A 21,392-nucleotide genomic window follows, 5' to 3' on the forward strand; every position below is an offset into this window, starting at 1 on the left:
TAGTTCTTTTTATAGCTCAGCGTGCAGTTCGAAGAAACGCAAGGTGGCAGGACGAGACCAGGTGGGGAGTAGCGACGTGGTCAATCGCGTTCGTGTTGAAAGCGGGGCGCGGGGACGCAAATTGGCAGGAGACCGTAACGTCTTGGGGGAGCTGATAGTTAGTCAGCCCTTTTGTTGTCTCTCGGCAGCCAGAGTAGCTTTCAAGCCGCGACGACCGCGAGGACGGCTCAGAGTATGAGTCAGTCGTAAGCAATCGGGAACGGGAAGCCAAGAGAGCTTCCATAGAAGTGAAATGTTATTTTGTTTTTTATTTTGAGCATCGGAAAGTTTTCGCGATTAGAGACTAGGATTTCTTTCAATGTGTAAAGGTTTGAGCTTTGTTTGTGTTTTCTTTTGAGAAGCTCCGTGATTTGAAAGATGCGTTTTAAGTAAACGTGTAGTCTCGCGAGATGCTCATTAATAAGTAGATAGGCTTTTTTTTGTGTGTGTGTGAGTAACCTGAAGGTCAAGGTTATCGTCGAAAGGCCTATGGTAAAGCGCGTGTGTTATTTAACCTTCTTTCTTTTTAAGCGTTTTTGAATTTTGTAAGGTTAAGCGCGTAGATTTGAGTGAGTGCATGATTTGCACGGAGAAGCGTTCTTAGTTCCATTAGCGCGTGTCCTGTGTGGACGGAAGGAAGCAGACTTTATGACTGGGTTGCTAGTGTGTGTGTGAGGGCAGCCGTGTATTCTGACTTCTTTAGTGAACGTGCGTGGAAAGAGTTAGTAGAAGACGCATCATTTTAAGAGTTCTGCGGAGTGTGTAAGTCCCGCGAGTTTAATTGTTCGTTTACGTCACGTGTCCTGTAGGACTTTCAGGGAAGAAACGTGAGTAAGCGTAAATGAAAAGTTTGCCTACAACGCAAGTACGCGTTTTGTTTAGTGACCACAAGGCTAGTGCGCTTGTGATTACGTACTTGTGAGGTTGACCAGATTGTTCAGTGGCACCAATACGTGTGATAAGTACGCCACTGCGATAGATTGGAAACATGCTGTTCGTGTAGTTAGGCCACTTATGTAATGTTCGGCTGTTTTCATTTGTTGGTTGCATCGTCAACGACCCTTTTGTTTGCAACAACAATAGTAGTCTGGTCTTGTGGGCAATCGAGGAGAAATGGATAGCGGTTTGGAGGGGTGGTTGGAACTGTTTTGTCGAAATTGGGGAAATAAAAGATCAGGGTTGATTTTGACTCAGTAATAGTCTGGCGAGTCAGGGGTGAAGAGCCTGCGCTTACGCGTGGTGCAGCGCTGTGCTGTTTTGTTTGTTTGACGTTTGTTCTCCAGGGCCCAGGATCCCGAAGTTCGTCAAACGTGGCTCGACCCCAGTACCCTGCAGCTTCTATCAGCGTTCCTCATGGCCAGCGAATTGATTTCACCGGCCATTCAGAACAACCGGGGCGAGGACGAGCTGTTAGATATGGAGCTGGTTCCTGCGATTACTTCGAGTTCCCCAGACCACATCGGATTGCAGCACAGCTAATTGAGGAATGCAGAAGCAGGAAAGCGCATTCCAGAGAAGCGGCCGAGCAGACAAGTTTAAGGCAACAAGTTTACATGCCAACAAGTTCGTGCGCCGCCGGGATTAGCAGGTGGGCATCCGACAATGAGGCAGGTGCAGCCCTCCCTTTCTCCTTGTTCGAAGTGCATTGGCAGTCTGTGATGCAAGACCGCAGCAAGCCGCCAGGTGTGACACCACGACACGGGCGCCTACCATTGGCTGAAAGTGGCGTCATCGGAGCGGACTCTCCCATTGGTCAAACATGACGTGACTTGCAGTGCTCGGAGGGTTTATAAGAAGCCTTCCAGAGAGACCTGAGGATTCTGGGACATGCCCTGATTCCCTGATTCACCTCTCTCGAACTTCTTGCCGCGGGCCGCAGCGTCCGAGTTGCTGCCGGCCCGTAATGACAGTACGTCTGTTACCTGACGCTCACCTCCCTGTACATAATATGTAAATAAATTCCTCCCAAGTTTGTGGGTTTTTCTTCCGCGAAGTCCGTCCTCCAAACCCTACAGGGGGCGAAATGCAGAAACGTTCGCGTAATGAAACCTAGGTGCATGCATAACCCCAGGTAGCCAGTAATTAATCCGTAGCCCTTAATACAGCGTGTCTCATAATCATATCGTAGTTCAGGCACGTAAAACTCTGGAATACTTAGTGTCTCAAACAAACGACTGCGCAGAACGCTCGAGAACGATGTCCAGAGCTCGGTTGGCTGGATGAAGGTGGAATACGGCCTCTGCCACGGCCACTTGATGAAAGCGCAATTTGTTCCCCTTGATGGGTCGATCGCTATATTGACGGCGCAATTAAGGCCGCGGCGTTTTAATATTATCCTAGAAGCGCTGCAATTTGCAGTCTTTACGGTACGGATGCGGGGAGAAACCAACGCTCGCCGAAAATGCAATTAAACAGAAACGCACGCCGGAGCACGATCTCGAAGCAGCGGGATTAACAGTGCCTTCGAGCAGCGTACGCAGAACGAGATGCCCTTTACCTGCTGCGTCTGACGCTTTTGCAGCTTCTTAATATGCGCGGGTTTGACGTACTACAAGATGGCACTATGGGCTACGAAGGAATACCTTATAGTGGAAAGATCTGGCTTAGTTTGGCCACTTGCTGTTCAATGTACGCTTACACAAACTATGTAGTAGTACACACGAGAGTTCGTGCACCCCGATACCATCAACATGCAGCGGTCGCAATTGGCGATTCGATGCTGCAACCGCGTGCTGCAACAGCAGAATGCCATAGCCCCGCGGTGGGTCGTGGTATACGAACCCCGCGAAGGCGCACAATTACTCGTTAGCAGGCAGCATCGGTAAAAAAGATGAAAGGTTTTCTCTAATCGCGAGACAGAAGGCGAGACCATGATGACATGCGTCTCCGCAAGCGATATTACAGCAGCCAACGTCGCGCAAAACGGTACGCAGCAGCGTAGGCGTGCATTTACCTGACTCGCAGTGCCAACTCGCACATCACGGGCGCCATAGCGCCAACAAGACCGGCACAGTCCGTCGAGTAGCGATTCATGGCAGCTGTCGTGGGTACCACCACGGCTGCTCACGTCACCGGCCCACTCCATGCGCGGGGTCCACGCCGCGCTAAGACCGTTAGGCTGGTGGATCGGAAGCTGCCAGGGCTCGCGACGGTGGACTTGCACTAGGCACTTTCACTGTCACGGCGCAGTTTCTGGCATGCTGGGTTTTCACTGAGCCTGTACGATGCAACGTCCGCTCAGGAAAGGGCAGTTCAGCGCAAACAGCAATGGCCGATGATGCAGACAGTCGCCAGGCTGGACGTGCGCCGCATCACAGCTCACCCAGCCCATGGTCCGGCGATTCGGCAACGTCATTGGCAGGCGAAAGCAGAACGAACGAGGACGGCGCAGTGCAGCAACGGAAATGCTGCACGTGGGTGACGGTGATCGAGCGGATCCGTGCAGCGCACATGCAGACAGTTAGTTATCAGGCAGCACTGGCTCGCGCGTAGTGGGCCTGCGCGGCCAAGTCCGGTGACGTGCCCGGCTGAACCGAGAGAGGAAGGCACACGCGACTGCGGCCCTGGGGCTCAGGAGCGCCGAATGGAACGGGTTGCTACGCGCCGCCGGCTCAGCGGGAGTCCCACGGAGTGTGCCCTCGGCGAGCTATTCTTGCGCGCCGCGTGTCCCTTCGCTGTACTTCGCGCGTACGATCAACGGGGAGTGGAATTCCCAGAGGCGCGACAGGCAGCTGTACACTCATACACCGCCAGCTCTGGTTCATCAGAGGGTGTCCTGCCGCTCTCGGCGATGCCAGGGACGAAGGCTAGAATATCGCCATTTTCCGCTGCACTGGCTGCGTATTCCTTACACCTGCGCCTAATACTCGCGAACCGACCAAACACATGCGTACAATGTCGTTGTGGCGGTGTTAAGCTGCACTCGCGAGTTGGGACGTACGTCGCTCACCGTGCCACGCTGCAGGGCTTGGCACAAATACATGCACGTGAACGGTTGGCTCAGACGCGGACGAGGTTACGAAGGGAGCCGCAGTGATGGAAATACGGCCACAGCACCAAGCTTGCGGGAATACACAATAGATCGACCAAGTCCCAGAGTCTTGAAATGATTCGACATATAGAGAACGCAGAAAGAACAAATAGCAGGGAAGCCAACCAGACGATCTTCTGATTTGCTAGCCTACGTGTGGAAACAGAATAACAGAGAAATAAAAATGGCAGGAAATGCACCTAAAAATTCGGCACCTTTTTTTCGCACTTCCGTGCGACAGACCTAACGGGTGATAGCCGTATCTTGGACTCGCTTCAGATCTAAATTGGACAAATCGCAAACGTTTCATATCATCTGTCCTATAACAAAAGGTGCGCTTACAGACACTGCTTCGACCGACAAACAGCGGAAACTTGCATGCGCTTCCACCTGCCACACGGATATGCCATGACGCATGTCTGACGATGCCACACACGTGTACTATCATGCGATCGTGCTGCATGCCAAATACTGGCCAATGCAGCCGCGCCCACGTCTGCGCGGAAGAATCGCAGAAACTGCTCGGCCCATGACCACCGAAAACATGCACTGCAGCAGAAAAAAAGAGCAAGAATTGCGGGGTTGTACGCCTTGCACAGTGGTGGACTCCCGGTTAATTTGAACCACATGGGGTTCTTTGGTGTGCACATAAATCAAAGCACACGAGCTTTCTGAATTTCGCCCCCATCGAAAAGCATCTCAACGCACTAAGCATGTAATACGTGCATCAATGACATACGTGTCTTGCACATAGTTTGAGACAATGTATTTTTGAGTTATGGAAATTGCTTTGTGACACTGCACACAGCAATGTTTGCGGCAAAGCGCAGCCGGCTTTCGCTATCTGTACATGTGCGGCATGCGTAATGCAGACCCCTTTTGGCTGTTGTCATCATGCGCCCATATTACTAATCTGTGTATTTTCCTTACCTACGGGCCTGTTCATCTCGAATCGCAACGCGGCCTCGCGTGCCTGTTTAACTCTTCGGGACTCAGTATAGACTATTGTGCGACTAGTCTTCGTCTCCTTGTGCGTACGTGCTCAAGTGCGTCTCGGACTATATCGGAAACTCGTTCACTCTCCGAGTTTCTTTAGATTCTTGGCTTTCGTGACTACTGAGGTTTCGACTTCTTATTTATTTTAATTGCTATCGTGTGAAAAGGTGAAGCCGACATTATAAGGTGACAAGATCTCTTATTTTCGTTTTAAAAAACGTAATAAAATCACATGCGTCCCCATTATGCCCCATTATGCAGCGTTGACGTTAGGACAAAGAATTGATAGGAGCGACATATACAGCTAACAGCAAGAACGGAGCTACATGAAGATCATGGTTACAACCGAAGAGGGCGAACCATTTCCGACGCATCGCAAGAGCGACAGCTCTTCATGTGGAAGTGCTAAATAGAATGCTTACTAACCAGCCCCATCTGTAGCAACAGCCACGGTTTCGATTACGACACTGGTATAATCACTCACGCCTTCCGAACAATGCGGCATCTTCAAAGAGGGGAGCGCGAAAAAAATTAAATTACGGGGTTTTACATGCCAAAACCACTTTCTGATTATTAGGCACGCCGTAGCGAGGGACTCCGGAAATTTCGACCACTTGGGGTTCTTTAATGTGCACCGAAAGCTAAGTGCTCGTGTGTTATCGCCTCCATCGAAATGCGGCCGCCGTGGCCGGGATTCCATCCCGCGATCTCGTGCTTAGCAGCCCAACACCATAGCCACTAGGCAACCACGGCGGGGGTTACGGGAGCGCGTACGGAACATGTGATGTAAACGCAATGCGCGCGCTCGGCGAAAGCGCCGATACAAAACGGCAGCTGGAGGTGTAACACGCGGAGGCATACACCTCCGCAATTCCGCCGGGAGCTCCGCGGCCTGTCATCGTACGGCGGCGTCGAGGTGCGCGTAGCCGTTGGAGTGGAACCCGAGTGGAGTTGCCGAGGGGCGAGACGTGTGGGTTGCGCAAACGGCGCCGGGAATCGCGAAGCGACCCGAAACCAGTTGCAGGTAACGGTACCGGATGAAAAAGGATGAAGCGAAAAACAGTCGACGGTGTGAAAGACTGACGAGAGAACGTCATGGGCTCGGCATTGTTGATACATATTGCGAGGAATACACAGCGCAAATAAAACACGTACTCGGGAGGTACACCTCAGCACGTGTTTTATTTGCGCTATTTCTCGCAATACGGCGACGACAGCTCCACGACGCTTGCAGCACGGAAGGCGTGGATGCCGCTTCGTAAGGCTTCGCCGGGTTTTCAGGCTCTGCGGAATAGCGACGGGCACGGAGCGATGCGGCGCAGTAAGTATGCGCGCCTGCGCCGCGCGCAGCTATAGGATGTGGCGGCCGCCAGGGGTTAGGCGCGCGCAGCTCTGGCTACAAGCGCCAACAGCCACACTTTGACTTGGTCACTCGGCTTACGTATTTAGCAGCTTTGGTTTCATATGCTCTTATCGAGCGGAACCACTGTGGCCAGTAGGCATAAACCAATGTTTCAAACATTACGTTTTTCTTCAATCAGTATATTGAGGCACAGCGAGAGAACAAGGACGAGAGAACCCCACATGGGCAGGCGCACACTTCCAACTAATTCCAGCATACTATATATACGCGTATACAGCACGTGCGCACAGAGACAAGAATGAAGCGCAGCCACCAAGGTGTACACAGAAACGATCTCCGAAGAAGCTAAATTCGTTACTGTGCGGCACAAGACATGACTAACCCACACATGAATCCAGTGGCGTAGCTAGGTCGTCTGGCACCCGGGGCCCAAAGGTCTACTGTCACGATAAACATAATACGAATGCGTGCTTGATCCACACAACACCGGGCAACCGATGAAATAACTACTGACTTTTGCTATAAGCCCATATTTCACGAGAACCTCACTCGATAATCACCAAAGCAGCCTTAATTACCCCGCACGCGCCGCAGTGCTTCCTGCTTAGTACACGTTCTGCCCTACCGTTCGGCTCTCGTCCAACGGTAATGCGCGATTTATTTGTAGCTCTAAAGTAAAATCAAAGTCCAAATTTCATTCGACATTCCAGTCAAGATGAAACCGGTAACACAAATTGCGTTAAAAAAAATTAAGCGCGAACTTGTTGCACAGCCGGTTGGTAAAACAGTGAAGGATTGAAGGTCGCATTCGGCAGAAAGGATCCTTTAATCCTACACCGCTGACGTCGTTAGTCAATATACTATAGGCTACACCGTCCTTTAGATGAGAAACGCAGAGAGGGATCAGAGGGACATTACTCACCTCACACCGGATTCTTCAGCCTTTGGTGATCTCGATAGCACCGCCAGCGTGTGTAGCACCTGCGTCGAGGTTTCAACAAATGGTACTCAGACCATGAGATCTCGAGAAAATTGTGGAACAACTTTCCTACCACAAACGGGCTCAACAGTACATGCATCCGTTGTATTTTGGTTTTCCTTTCTCTGGCTACTTTATAACGAAGGCCAGTTCATAAGACTGACATAACATCTTCAACCAAAACCGATTCATTGCAGAATACATACAAGTCAGAATTCCTGCTTTCTATACGCTCACAGCTCGGATTGGTAACTGCACTGGACAATCGAGTCAATATAGGGAGAGAGGAAGAAGGTTATTACGAAAGTCGTTACCTAGCACTCAGTCGTTACCTAGCGTCGTTACTATAGCAGTCGTTTACCTAGGGTGTCCGGAATTCAGGCAAACGAAGGCGGTTTGGGCAGATTGCCGGATGCGCGAAGGAGACGTACAACGTAAACAGCAATACCACAAATAAATTGCGTAACGTGTACTCGGAAGAATTAACCCTGCTCGATGCCTGGTTCGGCGGCCACGTGAAAGTGGCGAGGCATCGGTATTGGCGTTGGTCACTGCGAAAACGCGAAGCCAATGCAGTACGGAGCGGCATTGAGGAGGAGGGCAAACGCACTGATTGACCCATGGCCTCTGCGATCAGCTCCGGCGCTGCCAGAGCTCATCGCGGGGGCCACGATTGAGCAGAGTTAATTCTTCCGAGTAACGCCAGGGACCGCTGGTGTCGTGGCGCACGGACGCGTAATCGTGCGGCTATTTTCAGATTTCACGCGTTTTCGTTATAACGCGGAAAAAGTAATTACGCGAGACATATAGTCCCTTAAAAACAACTGAATCGGATGTTTTAAAACACAACTGTTACTTTTATATCGAAATTCGCGCCCTCGATTCAGCGATTAAAGTCAGTTCACTCATGTCATGAAATTATCGATACTTCAATTAGGAAATTAAGAAAAAATTAGCCTGGTGCGGTTCGTCCCTGCTAACAGAATAATATTGGTTGCGTCCTCTTATATACTATATTTGACTTTTTAAGAGCTTGGTTAACGTTAGCTGGGACGCCCTGTATATGCTATAGCATTTTCCACGTTCCGCGGCCGCGTGAACTTCCCTAGCTTCCATTGAAAAGCCATAAAATCTATCTCTATGAAACGTAGTGCATTACTATGGATATTTGCGCGGTGATGATGATGTTCAATATATTTATTGTGGATTATCACCGACGTCCGCCGCGTTACGCCCTCGCGAAGCGCTATTCGCCGAAAGATGGCGGCCCTGCGGACTCCGCCACGCACTTCCCGGAACGGCGAATAATCGCGCAACGCTGGCGATGTCTGCGCTGCCAGCAGCCACCAGCGACAACGCCTACGCACCTTTCTGAAGTCCCCATACTCGAACAGCATGTTGGGCTCGAAAAGGTCGCTGTTGCTGAGGTTGAAGACATTCTTGCAGGTCTGCAGAAATGTCCTGATGTTCTTCAGGCAGAGGAACTGCGTGAGAAAAAAAAAATGCATACTTGTAAGAATGTTGCGACAGTCTTGTCGACGAGTGTGGAAGACGCAGCAACTAAAACACACTGTTCCTCGACAATAAAACGAAGGAACCACTACACCATTTACAGCTTCTATTTTTTCCCATGCGCGTCGTCGAACGCACACCTCCGGATATGCGCCGTCGTGGACGAGACAGTATCAACGTCGACAGCTTCAATATCTACTTTGACCCACTCATAGTGACAAGCTGTTAGGTCGCCGGGTGGCTCGCTTTTCGTTCCCGGGGGTAACTGTAGAGAAGGATTGGGGGAACGATATAGTGGGTAGTCCTCTTCAGCTCCTTTTCGGGTCGTCCTTTTCTAGCACTTTTGCCCGTGAATTCCGCTCGTACTGAGAGTCTGTGCCCTGCGATAACGCTCGGTCCCAAACACCGCGGTGACTAATAAACGCTTTTGATCGTACATATACGGCGTCAGAAGTTTTCGCTGCGCTGTTTGTTGTACGGCTTGAAAGGACACACACGACACTTACATAATTGCTATTAACCTGACGTATAAAAGCGCGTGCCACAGTTTGCACGTCAGCCGGCTCTCCCATTGTTTTTGGTTAGCCGACAAGTTAATTAAACTTAAGAACTATAAGCAAGTGCCATGCATCGTGTTCGTTCTTAAGAATTGTGAAATAGCTGCTATCGGAGGAGCGAGCGACTGGCTTATTCATGTTATTCGCAGGCAAGAAAATCCCGCGAAAGCAAGAGTTCATTTCCGTGTGACACACTTAAGTCGCGATGTCGACTGTGCGACAGGGAAGGAGAACGTCCAACCTTTAATTAAAGAGAGAAATCGGGTCGCAAATAAAAAAATCGGAAGTAAACCGAAGCTGAGGAAGAAAACAAACGATAATCAAAATGCGAGAGCCTTGTACGACAACTCCCCTCTTCCTTCCTCAAGCGCGTCCCTTCCGCTCCCCTCCTGCTGTTTCGGCGCCGTGTTGTGTTGAAAGCTTTGTCAAAGAAATAAGGGGGGTGCTGGATGCGAGCGTTCTGAAAAGGTGTCAGGCTGTCTCGCCACAAACGGCGCGTGGTACGGCGGCGGCGGCGTGCCGGACATTTTTAGCGCCGCTTCGTCGCGCACTGGCGCGAGACAAGCGCGCGAACAAAGGGAGAACCGTGCTCCACGTTTCGCGTCCGCGCTAAACGATCAGGCGGATTCGAAGCGGATCGTCCTCGTCTCGGCGTCCAGTTCCGCGAGACTGCGCACCGTGAAGCGCACGCAGCGCCGGGATTCTGGCAATGCGGCAGCAGCCACAGCCGACCGCGCTACGTGACGGCGCGAGCCGACTGCTGCTCCTCTCTCTGGTCCGACTCGCATAAAAAAAAATGTGGCAAGGCAGCTCGCCGATCCCACCGCGACTCGGGCGAAGAACACATGCGCACACACACGCTCGCCAGCTACGCGCGGGGCGGTGACTTGCTCTTTCAACACACACAGTTGCGCAGTCGTTCTAACCTCTGTGATGGAGCGTTACTCCACGTCACGGCGGTCCGGCGAGCGACTGGTGTAGCGGGCGAGCGAAAATCTCTGCCCACATTCGACCCGCCTGGCGAATAAAGTTGAGCGCTGATGAAAAATAAAATTAAAAAAAAAGTAAATTGCGAGCCAGTGTCGGGCAGCGGCGTTGCAGTACGGCGATAAAGCAACGAAAGCGCTCGGGAACGATCTCAAGCGCGAAGAGGATTCTACTGCCTCGTGCGATGAGCGACAAGTCGCGGGGCAGTCGTGACGGGCCGTATAAAAGTAATTCCATCCGCCTTGCGACATCCATCGCAGCAACGGAGCGTCACTGCTAACAGCAGTCAAGTCGCTGTACAGGAGGCTTCGAGCTGCGTCTCACGCTTACGCGGTGTCCCAGCTAGCATGTCCCACGCGGTTTGTTCTGTGGAGCTTTCTGCGTGGATTAAATTTACTGTATGTTGTTTGCAGCTGGCGAAAAGTACGCGTCAGTATTTCCTCCTTTCTGCTTACGTAATTAAATAAATATTGATTTTGCGGTCGATGAGTCAATATGAAAGTGAGTGGGCTCCTCTAAATGTGTATGACTCTCTTGTTTTCGGCTTGTGTGGCTCTTTATTTAGCGAAAGAAGAAGAAGAAGAAGAAACATACTGCACCAAACTCTAAAGCGCACGCCGCAGCTAACGCTGCTCACGCTCGCTCAAGTTTCGGAATTGCAGCACGATCTCTGTAAACGAAAATGGATTAAACGACATTGCCGCTTAAACGGAACAGCCTCTAAATTGCAAGGTTGTTTTTGTATTTGGATAATGCAAAAAGAAAAACAGTTTCGTTAATTGGAACCAAAATTTTCGCAACTCTCTGTAAATGTAACCACAGAAGTAAGCACTAAAGGAATTTTGCAGAAAGAAGCAGGATCTGAACAATATCTTTTGCGAGATCTGTCTTCCATCCAGACAGCCCTCTTTTAAGAGCGGTGGCAACGACTGAAGCAAGCAAACATTTGATAGATTTTAACACATAGCATGTACAGGCCTGGACAGCTTCGCGCCACTACCATTTGCCTAATAGACGACCAAAGGACAAGCTAAACATCAGACGCCTTACAGCACGCCTTTCGAGACTCCCCCTGCACGACCACGCGTCGTTCACCCATCGACTGTAGGAGCTATGCTTCTGTTTTGATACGTCGCTGGCGCCTCCTAGGCACCGAAACTAGCGAAGTCAATCAGAAAGCCGACGACCGGCCCAAACCAAGGGGACAAATGAGCTATACATTCACTTCTTTATGATTAACATATCTAACAGTGTTAAGAGGGCGTACGATATACAGGGCTGTACCTCTGCACACCTTTCTCAGTAAAGGGAACAACAGTAAATTGGAACAAAATTATTCGGTTCCTTGAGGTGGCGCAGATGTCACTGCCGGAACTCGATTCCATGCCTGCAAGTATAGCGCCTGCCAGCGTCACTGCCTACTGCGAAGTGTTTGACCTTATCGAATACGACTGCGACGCGTCTTGAAAAATTCTTTCTCGAGTGAGAGAGAGCAGATTTGCATACGTAAACGCACGGGAAAGGGAACGTCCGTTACGCAGAAGGCGCAGGGTTGACCGCATAAATCCCAGCGAGGGAGAAACCGATATCAGCACACTTTCAACACTCATTTTGCATAGACATTTAGTGGTGGTGGTGGTGGTGGTGACGTTGCAACAGGCGTGCTTGTGTCTGGAATGCTTGGTCGCCAATCGTTGAGCTCGATCATCTTTTACGTTGTCAACACGAGTGTTTCAATAAACGCCGATCAACTCAGTGTGACGGAGGAAAGAAAGCCACTAGGCTGCGCAATTCATAAGTAGAACGAGAGCAGAAAATGCAGTAGAGGTTACTTTCACATAAGTTAATCACACGATATATAGAGAAGGCACCTGTAAGGGGCCGCTCCTTTAGTATTAAATGGAAATGTTAGTTGGGTATTACAGCGTTTGTACAACGGGAGCAAACGAGAGACAAAATTCGAGAAAAAACGTTCTTTATTTATTTATGCTTGCTTAAAGGGACACTAAAGTGAAAAGTGATTTCTTCTGCATCAGTAAATCACCGCTCTACAACACCAAAAACACCACTATTACAACGATAAGACGTTTGGTAAGCCAGAAAAAGCGCAAGAACGAAATGCGGGTGGCGACGCCTACTTGAGTTCCCGCACCTGGGGGCTGTGACGTCTTGGATTTTGATGGCATCTTCTAGGGCCTACTAATAATATATAGCGGTACAGATTGACTACATTGTGTTTTAAAGGAACCAAATAATAAACATGCCAAGTTTCGGGAACCTTTATTCAGCCAACGCGGCCCAAATGCGAAAACAAACTTTGGAATCCCAGACGTCACGCTAACGTACCGGCGCTGGCGTTTCGGCGCGAAATTCAAATACTGATACTTGGACCTTCATTTTCTCATCTAATATTCAACCTATTTTCTTGAAATGACTGCTTGCAGGTTTCTCAAACAATGCTTTATTAGTCTAAACCGATTTATTGTTTCCCTTTAGTGTCCCTTTAACTTTCTTTTTGCAGGCTTCCGCGCCAACCGATCGGGATATACACCCGCTGCAGGTGTCCGGCGGACTACCAAATGCGGAACCGGAGCATACGCGGCGGCGAACGAGGCGACCCTCGTGCAATGGCGTTCGATAAGCAGTGAAAACAGTCTCCGTCGACGGAATCGGACACAAACCGGATTTCCGGCCCCCGCGCTGGCTGGCTGGCGATACGTTGGCGTGGCTCGCACCGCAGCGGCAACGAGACAGCGGCACATGCATGGCCGGCTGAGCAGGGATGATCGGTAAATAATCTTTTTATTCGATTAATCGCTTTCAATGCAGGGTCTTTCATCGATCAATTGAGTAATCGAAGTTCTTGCCAGACACTTTAAAAAGGTTAAAATACGGTTATGTACTTCTGTAGGAACCTATTTTAATGTTCAAGAGGTGGAACCAGGTTATAAGTACCAATGTATAAAGTTTGATAAAGAATAATCTTTAATTTGTTAAAGACTAAATACAGACATTGTGGAATAAAACCGCTACAGACACGGGACGGATGGAGACGACAACACAGGGCGGTACTTGAAACGGAATTTTTATTGAAAAACAGCATGACTTTTATAGAGGATGGCACGTGTAGCCCGACGACCAATAGTAACCAGGATGAAGTAAAGACCAACAAAAAAGTTTTACATAGCAGAACTTTCTCGTAAGATTAGAAGCGACCGCATACACGTGGAAGCGAAAAAGCTGAAAGTGAGCAACGCAAATGAAACGTCCACGTGTACGCGGCCGTTTTTAATCTTACGAGAAAGTTCTGCTATGTTAAACTTTTTTGTTGGTCTTTACTTCATCCTGGTTACTATTGGTCGTCGGGCTACACGTGCCATCCTCTATAAAAGCCATGCTGTTTTTCAATAAAAATTCCGTTTCAAGTACTGCCCTGTGTTGTCGTCTCCATCCGTCCCGTGTCTGTAGCGGTTTTATTCCACAATGTCTCACCAACTGACCCACATCTTTACCCCACTTCATTCGTCGTTCTTCATTGATTATGAAGAACGACTGAGGAACATGGAAGAAAGTAAATGGGCTGGGTGAGTGTTGAGATACCGGTACAGGAAAAATTACATTGATTCACAGTGGAGGAAAAGAACTAGGAAGCTTACCAGCAAGTATGCGGCCTGTAGGGTGAGCAACACAGCAACAAAGAACGTCAAGCGGAAAGTCAGAGAGGCTTAAATAATCTCATGGGTGGCGTCAATGGAAAAGAAACCTGCCATGAGTAACTACTTAAGAGGAAAATACGAATTCAGGAAAGAAACAATTTATGATAACTCAAAGGGAGGCTCATTACTTTTCGAAGCGAGATCAGCATGCCTTAGAACACGCACCTATAAAGCGAGATATTAGAAGGAAGAAGAAGCATGTGCTTTCTGCGGTAAAGCTAGGGAAACGATGGGGCATGCTTTATTACAGTGTGAAGACATCTGCCCAGCGGTCGATTTAGGCACCACTGGACTCCTTGAAGCCCCTGGGTTCAGCGAGAGCAGGGAAAACGTAGACATGTCCGCAATAGAGATTAGTAAGAGGCAATTGAAAGATTGGTGGAAGAAAAGTAGGGAAACTATAAAAAACGGAGACGTACAAAAGCAAAGTTCGCAATAGGGGGTCAGAAAATGTGGTTGTGGGAGTTCATGGTGTTTTTTTTTTCTTTCTTAACTTGGGTAGGACATTAGGTAGTATAATACCAAGAGCTTGGTGGCGCAACCCACCACCCCGTTCCAAAGGGGACGCTCATAACATTCATCCATCCAGGTAGCGCTCGGCTTGGCATCCCTCGGGACTCGCAAAAACAGTCGACAATCACTCTATACCACAGACGCACAGTCGCTGCTCGTTCTCTGCTATTCTAGTGCGATTTCAAAATTCTCACACCACTCCTGTCAAACTCTAGAAATCGATTCAGGTCTCTCAGGTCTCTCCTCAAATCCACGTATTAATCTTTCGATTAATCGAACATGTCAAATCGATCAAGTCGATTAAATGGAAGGTGAACATCGATGACGATTAATCGTTGTGCGGGATACTTTTATTCGATTAATAGTTAATCTATATTACCACCCCTACGGCTGAGCGCTGCATGCACGAGCCCCACGCGCGATCGATCGCTTTTGGGGCATATCACTGCGGCACGCCCATTGGCTGAGCAAGTTCAATCATAGTATGGGTATAGTGCCTAGAATTCTGGGCACTACAGTATGGGGGCAGTTACACACATTGACGCGTGGACATTGGCACACACATACAGACTAATATATCAGGAGAAGGCTGGAGATTAATAGACCAATTTTTATTTGAGGAAATGATGGGGGGGGGGGGGGCGTTGTAATAAACTAAAACTTAACACTTATTTCGCCAACAGTTTCGAGAATGGTACCCTCTTCGTCAAGCTCATTTGAAAGTTTCTGTGTTCTTTTGTCGTGCCGGCATGGTCATATACAGGAAGGCATGGTTATACACTGGCCTATGGGCTCGGCTGAAGCCGGCGGCGGCCATCTTGCGGGGGGCAAGAAGCAGCCTGTTAATAACTTCGCAGCGCTATTCGCCGACATTTCCGGCAGTTTTTAATTGCTTAACCGATTTTCAGGTTCTAATGCTACACTGTGGGCTATGAGGCGAGCCATATTGCAGGCCTCCGGATAGCAGATATCCGAATACTATCGGCATCAATATGCAGCAACCGAAACGTAGAAAAAAAAAGAATTCGCGAACTAATTAACGTTTTTTCACCTTCTTTAGTGCAGAGTAGAAATTGATCAATCATGAAAGCTGTCAGAACAAAAAGCATTAAAAATTGAAAATGTTGCATGAGAAATAGCAGTACACGCAACAAACATAAGTATTCTTTATTATATTCATTATCATCAGGCGTCACTTTAGCATCTTCATTGCATGGAGGTTCTCGAACTTTGGTGGCGGCCGTTTCCTTTTAGCCTAATATATAAAATTTTCCTTTATTCTAGAGCAAGGCAATGCTAACCTGCAACCTTATTTAAACGAGAAGGACAAGGTTAACATGTCCACTGCTTGTGCGTCAACTTTCCTGAAAACACCCGAGCGCGCTAGCACATTTTGGGGTCCGCACAGCACCGTGCGCGGCGAGATACGACGAAACACACAAGCAGCAGCGACTGGCGTGTTTTTGCCTCCCGCAAGATGGCGACGCGGCGGCTTCACCTGACGGGCGCTCCCTTCACTCCAGCAGTTTAACCTCCTTCGTTCCGCTATGCCCTCCTCCCCCGCTCTCTTCGCCATCACCGTCTTATATCCAGCGCTGCGCTCCGCGTTTGCTCGTTCATCCTTCGCTGTACTCGTTCGCACGGTTACGCCGAGACGCCGACCCTTAACGCAGGGACGGGCGCCTAAGAGCTGCGCTCTCTAAAAAAGTTACTGGCGTTCTTGTCAGAAAAGCGATTTTTAAACAGTTTACCCCATAGGTATCTAAAAAAGGAACAGGCAACATCAGTATATCTTTTATGGCGTTTGCTTTGTTGCCATATTGCAGATTTTTGTGGTCTCCGTGTGCGCGTTGTCCGGGTGTTCTGCTCCAAGCACGTGTGTGTTTGCTGTTGCGTGATAATGAGACGCGTTTTTGTCAAGGGGGTAGTGGATGAAAGATGGGATGTATTTATATCCTGTCCGTGCCACAATCATTCCGGATAACGGCAGCATCGCTGACGCGTAGGTTTGCCATCGACTGCTGCGTAGAAGCGTGCACGAAGGTAGGAGTGGTACGCCAGCGGCTCCGAGGATATAGGTACAAGTCTTCGGTGAGCACTTCGGTGTTCATACGGCTCTCTCAGCTGAATGTTTGGTTCACATGTGGTGCATGGCACCGGTGTCAAAAAACCCGTTAGTGCGGTGCCGGTGCAGCGCAGGCGTGGTGCCCGGGGTGCCTGTGTAACGTGTTGCACACTCCCTCGGTCGGGCGCCCAAGGTGTGGGACATGTCATCGGTTTAAGGTCAACAGTTTCCGGCCTGGCCTATTCATCATGATTGTAAATTGGGCAAGCTGGACAAGCAAGATTGCAGTCTGGGCAAGCAACCACTTGAATTTAACTGCAACAAGCCGTTTAAAACAGGGTCGCGGGTTCCTGCAATCTCATGCTCGCCCGTTTACCCGCCGCGGTAGCTTAGTGGCTATGGCGTTGCGCTGTTGAGTTCGAAGTCACGGGTTCGATTGCGGCCGCTGCAGCCCCATTCAATGGGGCAAAAATGCTTGTGTTTTCATACTTGTGAGAACGTTAGTTCACCCCAGGTGATCAAAGTTATTTCGGGAGTCTCCCACTGCGACGTGATTCAGAATCAAATCGCGATTGTGGTACGTAATACTGCAAGATTTCATTTTTCAATTCAATGCTTTGTACGTGGTAATGTTGCAGTACAACGCGTACCGCAGCCTTTTCTATTATAACGTTAAAGCACCCGCCCGTCTTTTTTGTTGTATCGTCAAAAATAGTGATCCAGTAAGTGTGGTGAAGAGTAACGTGCCATGCCTTATACGGGCGTCAAACTGCGCACTTCGGATCGGGATCGAATTTCTTGATCGCGATTGGCTGATTAGTGCAAGCTGCGAAAGAGAGCCAATCGCAGTCGAGAATTTCGATCGAAAGTGAATGTGTGATACCGGTATTTATAAGCACGGATCATCGAACAAAACAAGCCGGCTGATGTGTCATGACTAAAATGCAAGCGTAATGTGTTCCCCCTACTACTAGTGTTAAAAAAAAATAATAAGCGATCATAGTGAATGGGATCGATCAGGAGCGTAAATCACGACTTCCACGATCAGTTTTTTTTTTTTTTTTTGGCACTCAGATCTCTGCTACACACTATGACTTCTGCAGGCGCCGAAAATCGAAACGTCAATCGAAGGTCTTAAAAATAAAAGCGACGTTTCCGCACACGCAGCAAAACACTTAGCTTTACATCAGCCATTTGACAAGTATCCGTCTACACGGACGGTTCTGTAATCAAAGATATTGCGACTGCAGCTTATGTCCTACTATTCTTACAGGCGGAGAACAAAGTGTCGGCCAGGAAGCACGTCGTCACCAACAATAGCGGAATTAGTGGCGATTCTCAAAGCCACTTATTTTATCGAGACATATACGACAGGTAATTTTCACGGACTCCTTATCGGCTTTAGCATGTCTTTAATATATTGATAACAGCCAACCATACGCCCGAATAACATACGCAGTAGTGAGCAGTTTAACTCAGGCCAATGAAAGGAAAAATGAAGTGATATTACAGTGGGGCCCGGGACATGCTGGTATAGCAGGCAAAGAATTAGCGGACTCGTTGGCAAAATCGGCCCATAAAGATGCAGAAATTCAACTCATCCCTCTACTACATATAAAATAGAACACGAAACGCATATTGAGAGTACTAAAGAAGGACTTGTGTATGTCAACCTGGCTTAATGAAAATACTAAGGAGTCAATTCTGTACGAAGTGGACCCTCAACTCAAATACCAGCTGGATGTAGAACTTTCGAAAAGTACCGAAACACTAATTCACCGACTGCGCCTTGGGACAGCATACGCCAAACATTTCCTATATCGCATAAAACGGGCTTCTTCCCCGGCTTGCTCCAGTGGCCACGACGATGAGGATGTTCGCCACCTCCTCCTCGAATATCCCAGAGACGCGACGCAAGGACGGCAGCTAGAACAAGAGCTACAGACTCAATTGATCCCTCGCCGACCTTTCTCATTCGCAAAATTACTCGGCCCATCGCCATCGAAAGTAACACAGCGAAAAGCATTTAACGCAATTGAATATTTTTAAGAAGAGATAGGCATCCTTAATAAGTATTCGATATTGCATTGAATAGTCACAGGGTGTTACCATACCTTGCTTCTATTATTTGTAATTATTAGCGCTTGTATATTACGTGTTATACTTCTTTTTTATTCTTTGCGTGCATTATTTTAACTTTGTGTCATTCTTCATCTGTTTATATGTTTATCTCAGTCTATACATCAAGGCCGTTTGTGTGTTTGTGACTCTGTTTACAGTCATTGTGGTGCAACTTGCATTTGCCTTTCGTATTTATGTGTTCATGGGTGTATAGGACTGTGTGCTGTGGATTTCTGACTCTCTGACGTGGCTTCTTTTCATTTTCTTATATTTTTTATATTGTTGATTCCGCTGCGCGAAAAGGGCTAGCCGTCCCCATTATAAGTTGACTACGTCTCCTGTCTTTTCTTTTAATTTCAATTAAAAAAAAAAAGAGTGCTGCCGGCCGATTGCTCCGGCACTATAGCTATTCGGAGCGGCCGGGGAGCATGGACTTATTTGCGTATTATAAACATTTTTCCGTGGCAGTATAGCGTTATCGAGTCCTTTCGGCACATATACAACATCAATTTGCCAACTCTTTTCTCACTCTTAACGCGGTCGTAGCTATGTACCCTTTGGGGTGTATGTTTGTCGCATAACGATAATCGTCATCTGCCTTGTTTGCGTTTCCTTTCTTGAAAACTCGGCGCTTGCTACTTTCCTATCGAGAATGCTGTGTCACTCTGATAACGCGCATGCCGTTCGTAGCTTGGAAGTTCCAGGTTCGCAGCGTTAAAGAAAGGAAATGCGGACAAGACAGATGACGATTAGCGTTGTGGTACAAGATAAGCCCCAAAGGGTGCACATTTTTTATAGAGTGCTGAGGATCCGTTCTGGCGGCATTTTTATCGTTCCGTTTCAAACCGCCGCGATTTTCGACCAGCAGCCGCAAGCTAAGTAAGGGGAAACGGATGAATCGCAGACACTGGCACCACCCTCTTCATCAGGTTATCTGCTTTCATTGTGCTGGCTCGGCCCCATTGAAACTCTCTCCCCTTAAGTGTGCTTATCGCTTCTTGTCAGCCTATTCAATAAGAAAATCTGCTCAATGTGGGCAACGCTATTCGCTTTTAAAGCAAAAAAAAAAAGCGACATCCTATAAGCGAGAAGCGCGTCTGATGGGGCTTTTCAAACAACGCTTCGGGTTACCGCCCGATGCTTGCGTCGATCGATTGTTATCTAAATTTGACGCCTGGAGATTGGAATAAAAACAGATTGGAATAGCCTTATGTTACAGGGCCCATGGTGTTGCATAGGCGGTGGTCCGCTCCGGACCACCGTCAGTTGTACTTCGCTCCTCGAAGGGGCAGGACGCGCGCCGATAGCTCCTGAACAACGCTTTGCAATGTGGTGAACGCGGTTTAAACCATGCATCCGAGGCCTCAAAGAGGTGCGACGTAATGCAAACGCATTTCTCTCGCATTCACCGCTAAGTCGCCACTCATTTTTTTTCTTCTTGTTTACGGCTCACCAAGCCTGCACTAACGGCAAGGTACTCGCAATTACAAAACCGTACCGATGGTTAGGCTGTTATTTATCTCCAATGTTGCTCTAACTGCAAAATGCTACTACGCACGATTAAAACTTTACATATTGTTAAGAACGGCCCGCTGACATGCGAGCTTTAGCTCTTAGGAATGGCCTGCCGAGGTGGCAACGTGCAAGATTTGCCATCCAGTTGCGAGAGCGGCGGCAAACTTTTCTTGGAACGCCACTGTAAACCTCTAGCCACGGCGTCACTAAGTCGACTGTGTGTGGAGAACAATATGCGCGTCCTCGACTCTTCGTCGCTGGAGCCGAGTTTGACGACGCAGGCTTTGTGCCTGAACCCGCCACCGCGGACCTGATCTGCTATGAGCGGGGGAGTTGCCGCGGGAACGTCTACGGAGACCCCTTCCCACGCGCCGCTCAAGAAGCAAGACAATGGACACCCCGGCGGCCGCGCTGAGGGTGTCAGCTCCGAGTTCTGCGAAGGCCCTCTGCCCTCGGGGGGGGGGGTGACCGTGAACCTGTGTGTGTGTGTGTGTGTGTGTGTGTGTGTGTGTGTGTGTGTGTGTGTGTGTGTGTGTGTGTGTGTGTGTAATCCCTCGCGAAGAGGCGGCTCGTCTCCGGGTCGAACGTTTCCCTCATCTTGGGATCGAGGGAGGACCGAGTGTTTATAAACCGGTGTTGTGCGGCTGCTCAGCACTTTTCCCTCGCAGTCATGCTAGACTGATGAACTGCAACATCCTGATCTAGACACTGTAAATAAACCCATATTCCTCGTTCTCGATGAGAAGCAGTCCTTCCCTTCAACAACGTCCTCAGCGTGGATAAGTTGGACGACGGCATGGGCCAGCTACCTTCTAATTCATGCCCGACTCCAGTCTTGACAACTAATTACGAGCGATGGGATTGAGCCCCCAATCCTGACAATATCCAAGTTCGCACAGGTGCAGCCGACAAAGAATTGCGCGCTCGTTGCAGCACCAAGAAAGTTCACCGGCTGCCTTCACAATGCCTCAAACGTAATGTACGTACCTCTGGACGCCG

General features: G+C 48.9%; 1 protein-coding gene and 1 long non-coding RNA gene across 7 annotated transcripts in view; one reads left to right on the forward strand and one right to left on the reverse strand.

Annotated features, from left to right (window-relative positions):
• Vav (Vav guanine nucleotide exchange factor) overlaps positions 1-21,392 on the reverse strand; it is a 271,587-nt gene that overhangs the window by 130,144 nt on the left and 120,051 nt on the right. For 3 of the 6 annotated variants that reach the window (XM_065434440.1, XM_065434441.1, XM_065434439.1), the window contains exons 2-3: positions 8,775-8,891; positions 7,351-7,409 (exon numbers count right to left, since the gene is read on the reverse strand). In XM_065434440.1, coding sequence (XP_065290512.1) covers positions 7,351-7,409; positions 8,775-8,891 — 176 coding nt within the window. Of the gene's footprint in view, positions 1-2,992; positions 4,387-7,350; positions 7,410-8,774; positions 8,892-21,392 lie in introns of those variants that run through there. The other 3 variants (XM_065434442.1, XM_065434445.1, XM_065434443.1) reach the window with 3 other exon arrangements.
• The window catches only part of LOC135903946 (uncharacterized), a 219,286-nt gene continuing 210,975 nt past the window's right edge, over positions 13,082-21,392 (forward strand). Inside the window, exon 1 of the long non-coding RNA XR_010564966.1 lies at positions 13,082-13,252. This is a non-coding gene — a long non-coding RNA (uncharacterized lncRNA). The remainder of the gene's footprint in view (positions 13,253-21,392) is intronic.

This window comes from Dermacentor albipictus, chromosome 1 (genome assembly GCF_038994185.2).
Source record: "Dermacentor albipictus isolate Rhodes 1998 colony chromosome 1, USDA_Dalb.pri_finalv2, whole genome shotgun sequence".
Lineage (NCBI taxonomy): Eukaryota > Metazoa > Arthropoda > Arachnida > Ixodida > Ixodidae > Dermacentor > Dermacentor albipictus.